The sequence below is a fragment of the Phaethon lepturus genome, unplaced genomic scaffold (assembly GCF_000687285.1).
Source record: "Phaethon lepturus isolate BGI_N335 unplaced genomic scaffold, ASM68728v1 scaffold52752, whole genome shotgun sequence".
Lineage (NCBI taxonomy): Eukaryota > Metazoa > Chordata > Aves > Phaethontiformes > Phaethontidae > Phaethon > Phaethon lepturus.
In genome coordinates, this window is record NW_010525147.1 from 1 (window position 1) to 7,117 (window position 7,117).

At 43.6% G+C, this 7,117-nt stretch overlaps 1 protein-coding gene across 1 annotated transcript in view; it reads left to right on the forward strand.

The window, feature by feature from the left end:
• Positions 1-667: 667 nt before the first annotated feature.
• Positions 668-7,117, forward strand: part of STYXL1 (serine/threonine/tyrosine interacting-like 1) — a gene marked incomplete at its 5' end in the record, with an annotated part of 8,808 nt that continues 2,358 nt past the window's right edge. Inside the window, 7 exons of the mRNA XM_010282637.1 lie at positions 668-729; positions 1,206-1,332; positions 1,660-1,716; positions 2,654-2,799; positions 4,212-4,357; positions 4,856-4,950; positions 7,026-7,116. Coding sequence (XP_010280939.1) covers positions 668-729; positions 1,206-1,332; positions 1,660-1,716; positions 2,654-2,799; positions 4,212-4,357; positions 4,856-4,950; positions 7,026-7,116 — 724 coding nt within the window. The remainder of the gene's footprint in view (positions 730-1,205; positions 1,333-1,659; positions 1,717-2,653; positions 2,800-4,211; positions 4,358-4,855; positions 4,951-7,025; position 7,117) is intronic.

The following is a 7,117-nucleotide window of genomic DNA, read 5'->3' on the forward strand; positions in this document are numbered from 1 at the left end:
GGTCCTTGCGGTTGGGGCGTTTCTGCCATCCCGGTTCAGGTGCCGTGAGCCGGTGCTGCTCTGGCTTTCGTCACCTCCAGCTCTTCCTGGCTCCAGTCTATCCCAGGGATACATGCTCTCCCCTGCTGCTCCCAGAGGGTTTAGAGGTGGACAAGATTTCTTGAGCATTGCGCAAGCATTTGCATCTTGCATAGTGGCAATACATTAAAAAAAGGGTGCCAGATACTGCGATATTGTTAAATGTTTTGGCGAGGGAGTCAGCCAGTTTGGGAGTGGGGTTGGGGTCTCTCCGGTGCCCCTCTCCCCATCTCTGTGGCAGTACAGAGGCAGAGATGCTGGATGTTGGGAGGTCAGAGCAGGCCCAGGGAGCAGAGGCCAGGCTATGCCACAGTGCAGAGCACAACAGAGCACAGGACCGGCGCTGTGAACACTGTGGTACCACGCTTGGGTCAAGACTAAAGCTGCTGGCATCACTTGTTGTTATACAGAGTCTCACACCAGCACTGGCGTTCATTATACCCACATCTGAAAGTCTCAGTTTCTAAGAAACCAAATCTCTTTCTCTGGCTGATGTTGGTGCCTGAATTCCCACTGACGGAATTAGGAACAGGATTCTATCTTAAAAGCATCAGCTAAACCAATTGTTCATCCTTGGTTGTTTTTTCAGATGCCCGTACTCAGCGTGAATACAATGAGAGCCATATTATTACAGCACGCAGGATTGAACAGGTGAGAGGATTACCATTTGTGTAAACCATCCCTGGATTTAGCAATTAGCAGTAAGCCAAAATTGGCTTAAAAGCCCCGGAAATTGTCCCAGCCTCTCCCCTGCCTGTTGCAGCCGTGTTCCATTTCTGCCACCGGGGGGTGTATTCTGTCACAAAGCAAAGGTGGCCTCGGTAGCCTGAAGGATTGGCACACAGGAGATGTATATCAGGAAAAATATTGCACAAGAACTAACATATTGTAGACTTGTCTCATGAAGGACAGTGCTGGCATCTTTACCACTGCGGCTCATGAAGCAATCCGGCGTAGTTTTGCATCATTTCTGAATTCTAACCGTGTCTTTCAGCATCAAGTACAGACAGAGCCCCAAACCCATCCTGTAGCTATAGAGTAGTAACTTGCAAGATGTTGGTAGCATTGATGCCACAAGAAAAGTGTGGAGCTGTGCTCCTGATAGAATTCCTTTGTAATTTTGCTAGAGTCCTACGGGGGAGTTTCTGGTACCAGATTCCGAGGAGTTGGGGTGTGTCAGATACTGTGTGGTGTATGACTGTGAGACCAGCTCTTTGGACTGCTGTGACTACGAGGAAGAGGAAAAAGAAAAAGGTACTTGTGACCCATGTCAGTCAACACCTCACTGCAGGATAGATATTCTTCCCAATCCTCATTTAATTTTCTGACCGTATTGGAATAGAGGCAAATTTACCCAGTTTTATTTGAAAAACAAACATCTGTGCTACGCTTCTGTTTTTTCTCTGGGTTGCTTATGTTCTTAGGCTTCAAACATACAGCTTTTCTTTCAAAGCATCCTCGCGGGCCTGGTTTCCTATCTCTGGCCTGATCCTTCTGAAGTTCCTTGCCATGTGTAAGGAATAGATTTTTTTTTTTTTCACATTGCACTCAGATTGGGCTTGTTCAACAATTGCCTTTTAGGGAGCAGTGCTTCTTCAGAGACTGAAAACAGTGACTCAAGTTCTGTATGTTCACAGAGTGAGTACTTCCTTCTTTGAGGGTTATAAAAGGCTTTCACATTATCATCTTTTAAAAGACTTAGTTTTAAGGGGGGTGGTGATTTGATGGAGTTCACTGAGAAATGTGAAGAGCTGGAAACTTTTCCGTGTAATTGTTCAGTCTTCCTTGAACCATGGAAGTGTTTAGATTTCACACATCCTTTGGCAAGGAGTTCTGCTGAGTGCAGAACCACTTCTGTGTGTTTATTTGGCTCCTATTAGCTTTATAAAGGCTACTATAGCTTTAGCAAAGATTTACATCATTTTTTTAAGGAAAAAATCTGGGAGTGTAAGGAGAATGAATAAAGCAAGCCTGTTCGTAAATGCTCAGTGGTGAGATACTAGCAACGGAAGGTGTGAAGAATCAGAAGCGGGTTTCTATTGTGCTGATCTCTTTCCAAAGTAGATATAGCTAGAGGCGGGCGGGATGGATCCCTTGGAAGAAGGAGGGGGAGCAGCCATCTCACATAATTTGCTTCACTGAGGGGAGTGTTTAAAACACTTGTGAAGAATTTATTCAAGATACTTCCCCCTTTGCCTAAAGCAGACTAAAGAAAAAGGCCTCCATAAAACTAAGATTATTAAGTTTAAATTAATAATACTTCCCTATTATGGGAACTTATTACAAGCATTTCCTGAAGAATAATGGGTAGGGGAAAAAAAATCCTTTATCTAGACCTACAAAAGAAACGAGGAGAAGAATAAAAGATCAGGACAAGAGATGAAAAGCAGTGTGCCTTGTTACTGACCTGCAGCAACAGTTAAAGAGTAAGTCTGGCTTTTAACAAGGCTTTCTGCAGACCATTAGATGAAACGAAAAGGAGTTTGCTGCAGGTGTCAGTGGGCCAGATGTAACTCCCAGTGCTGATAGAGGCACTCTAAACCTGCCATGGCAAATAGCTTTTTGATCTCTTTAGATGCTGAGGAAGGAACTGCTGTCCAGTATGCCAGAAGCTTAGAGCAGTTCACCCGCCATCCCGTGCTCATCCTGAGGGGAGGATACAAGCGTTTTTCAGCTTGCTATCACTTTCTGAGGACTCAAAAGATATTGTGGATGCCTCAGGTGAGGTGACACTAATTTGCAAGTAGAAGACATTAGCATTCATATTCAACTGATGATGGCTAATGAGTTCCAGTTAAATGGTGGTGTAAACCTGCTATCAGAGTAATTTCAAACAAAGGAATTAAATGTAATTTGAGTTACTGTGCTTGCCCTGTGTCTCACCACTAATTCTTTTACAGCCACACTTTGCATTTTTTATCCTTCTTCTATTGCGTGAAAGAAAGCTCCTGAAAACAAACTGGGAAGGTTTCTCTGATAACCCTGAAACTGGCCTACTGGAGAATACAGATAACTAAACAAACAGTAGCAAATGCTGAAAAGAGGCAAGTTCCTCTCTGACAGGTGGTTATCTGGGATGTTACACAGTAAATGTTTTCAGACAGAAGTACAATTCCTATCAAGCGTTGTGTTCCATGTCTGTAAAGCTTTTCATCGGGAAGGCTCACAATACAAATGCTGCTGCATTCTTTCAACAGGCCCAGAGAGAAAACAGCCATGCACTGCAACACTGGTGTCCTAATTCTTTGGTTTCACCTTCAATCATTGATTTATTTAATTTATGAGAAATATTACCCTTTTTTCACATCTAGGACAGGACCTGAGGCAGGGCAGATTTAGAAGGCACTGGACAGCAGAGACCATCTCATTGCAACATGCCTTTCGTTTCCATTGTTCCTGTTCACTTCTGGTTCACATGAAATAGCCCGTAACATGGTGCTAACCTGTGGGATGCTACAGCGCAGTAGAGTCAATCGATTCACTTTGAGAAAATCAATTCACTTTGTGCTTCTTTGTGAAGGGTAGCAAACTGCTGAACTTCCCCACCAGGTTCAGCTGGACACAGAGTACCTCCTTGCCTCCCAATTTAAGCTGTTGCTCTCTGTTGCTTTAAATTGTTAGGCTGCTGGTTTGTTCTGCTGTAGCATTAGCTGAATATCGGTGAGGGATGTAGCGGCACTGTCGGCTACTTGTGTATTTTTGTTCTCAGCCCTCACACTGCAGACACCAGAAGCAGCTGCAGACTCGTGTTGTGCCACTACCGGGCACCTGCAGCTCTGCAGGTGGCAGATGATTTCATTTAGCCTTGCAAACAGTAACTGGGGAGAACATCAAATCTCTTATGCTGAAGTCCCTCCGGACAATGTAAAGAATATATGCCACCTCCTGTTGAGTTAGGATTTGTTTCAGGTAATGCCACAATGACAGCAATGATGTTGATTATTCTCCCTAAATGTAGCAAAGACTTCAATATACAGAAAGTTCAGGTGATTGAATGAATCATTACACTAGAATGTGTCATGGGCTGTTGACTAAGTATGTGTTCAATTCTTCACATGACTTCTGTTTAAGAACTTACCAAGCTAATGGGAGCAAATACACTCTAAACTGAGCCTATGGTTTCTCTCCGGCAGGAACTAGACAACTTCCAGCTATACCCTGTAGAAATACTGCCTGCAAAGTTATATATGGGCAATTTCAAGCAGGCCTGTGACCAACAAATTCAGAAAGATTTGAAGATCAAAGCACAAGTCAATATCTCTGAACAGCCTGCCACACTGTAAGTTAAATAGTTCAAGGTTTACCCTCACCAAGGTTTGTGCCTGTGGAAAAAGTGAGGTGGCACAGCACCAAAGCCCATTCACAGAGGAGTCAGTGCCTGTGAACTTTCAAGGAAACCTCTGTTTGGAGGAAAACTCTGCCAATTTGAGTGCTATTTCATGCTCATTTTTCTGATCTCTACTCCAGAGTTAGCACAGCAGCAATGCAGTCCTGCAGCCCTCTGCCATGACTTGGGTGGACTGGGTGAGAGGAGGACTGGGGGCCCTTGACATCAACGCCAATACCACGTGTAACGGAAAATCAGTAATTAAACTGTCTGTGTATTACAACCACCTCAGTCTCTTACCATAACAAATCCCTTATCATAATGTTAATGATGGCAATGATGAAAACTCACACATGTAACAGCAAACAAAATTACCAGCTTGCCTCCAACAAACACATTTTTTTGAAGCTGCTTCTCTGGTCCATGTCACACTGTGTGCTTTTTTTCCAGATTTGCAGAAGGCAGCAAATGCCTCCATATATCTGTCCCAGATTCGCTCGAAGCAGATCTTTTTTCTTCCTTTGCCACCGTTTGTCATTTCATAGGTGAGTTGTTCCTGATCTGGAATTCCTGAGACCTTGCTAACTCTAGGATATTAGATGGGAGTGACTGCAATTCACTCCAACAGGAAGGTCAGACAGGAGGGTCGTAATCTTTCAAGATCAGCATACTCCCAAGCCAGCCCACACCCTAATGGATACCTGAGCTGCCTTACTAACCATCCTGGTGGACAGAGAGGAGATTTTACAGGGCATCTCACTCTGATGTTCCTACTCACTTTAAAGAATACCTCACTTTCTGATAATAGTGAGTTTTCCACCTGATCTGAAAAGGCTTTGCTGCAGGATGTCTACCAGGGCTTCATAGGATTCCTTCTTGTTCTTTTGCTCTTAAACAGAACCCTTTGACTCTTACCAGCCCAAATCTTCAACCACCAGAGCTTTATTTGAACAAGACTGTGACACACGTTAGAGAATTTACCACAAGACCCTGCTTATCTTTGTGATTTGCAGTGCAGACCCACCATAGGGCCTAAGAAGACGTTCAGGTTGGACAGCATAAACCTGCCTTCAGCTCATTACATCAGAGAGGGCAAGAAAAAACATACTCTCCAGCTCAGCGCCTGCAGCAGCACAGCAGACATAGCTCCTGCAGCTCCATCCTGTGATGGTGTCCAACCGTGTCGTTATCTTTAATTCCACTTGTGAAATAACACCTGCTACAGACCAAGGCCCTGCTGAGCTGAGTGTTGTACAGATCCAGAAGCAAAAGATCACCCTGCCCTCACAAGCCTTATAATCCAAGTAACATTTAAGAAATGACAACTGAACACAAACAAAGAAACAAGGAAACGATATTTGAGGATATAATTTTGTAGTCCGGAATTGAATTTCATGATTTGCATGCATAGAAACCCAAAATATCAAAATCCACTTACTTGCCTTTCATTTTGCCCCAGTTTTTTTCCCAGTAGTGTTTCAGAAGAAAGTTTCTTTCTCACATCAGTTTGTGGAAGTTTCCAAAACAGACTGTAAGAGTTTATTAGCTGTAGCTCTTGTGGAAGGGTGTACTGTTTACACGGTAGTTGAACTGTTTACTTGACAGTCTAGAGTAGCTTACTTAAACTGGAACAGTTATGGGTGAACACTAGACTAAAGCTCTCCACATATTCTGAGGGGAGTGTGGATATTCTCATGCCAGGTGTATGTTGGAGTGAGGCCATTTCTACTCAGGTCTTAGAACAGAATTAGTATATAATGATAGAAATAAGTTAGAAAACACTGTTTTAGTGCTTGGGAAAAAAAAAAAAACCAACAAAACCCCACAACCCCTTGACAACTATAAAAGAAGAGGGTTTGCCCTATGAACTCTAGAGTTCAGTTGCTGATACTCTAAAAACATGCCATGGTGTCTGCTCTGGAGAGGGAGGGAAAAAATTCAAAAGGTTATTAATAAAATATGCAACCTTCTAAGCATAGGTAGCAGAGTCAATGTGGTTAGGAGTGACTGACAGTATCCATGGGCTTGGCTTTTGTAGAAAATGAGTTTGCTGATCTTAGCAATTTTCACTGCGAGGTATCCATCCTAAAAGCATCATAAAACCTGCGCCCTGTAGCTGGCATGTACATGCTTCCTGTGGTGATCCCCAGGGAGGGGTAAGGGATTTCAAGTCTAAGTCCTCTCCAGTTTGAGAGCTGATTCTTCCAGCTTGAGTGGAGAACAGTTAGGCTTGCGTTCTTCAGAGATTTCAATACCTTTAAACCTTTCTGGGAAGAGTTTGAGTTGATGTGATGCTGACCACAGCTGATTGGTCATGGTAGACCACTTTTCTTCAGTTATCCGATGTAAAGGTGACACTGATCTGTAATGAAGCATTGACTCATCATTGTCATTTGGTTCTGGTCTTCAAAGCCATGTTTTAACTCAGTGGATTTTTAAGAAAGGCAAACGGTTACAGAAACGGGAGCTAGCAGTGCCCATCTGCTGCTGTCAGGGTTCATGAGGGTTCCTGTCGCGTGGACTGCTAGCCTGTCAGCTGTCACTGAATTAGAGCTTGACTGTACGATTGGAAACTTGATTTCCCAGATCACTAATTTCTGATTGGCACTCCTTTACTCAGATGCTCAGCTGGATCGTGGAGCAGTACTGGTGTTCTCCAGCCTGGGGATAAGCCGGAGCAGCACAGTAACCATGGCCTATCTTATGCATTCC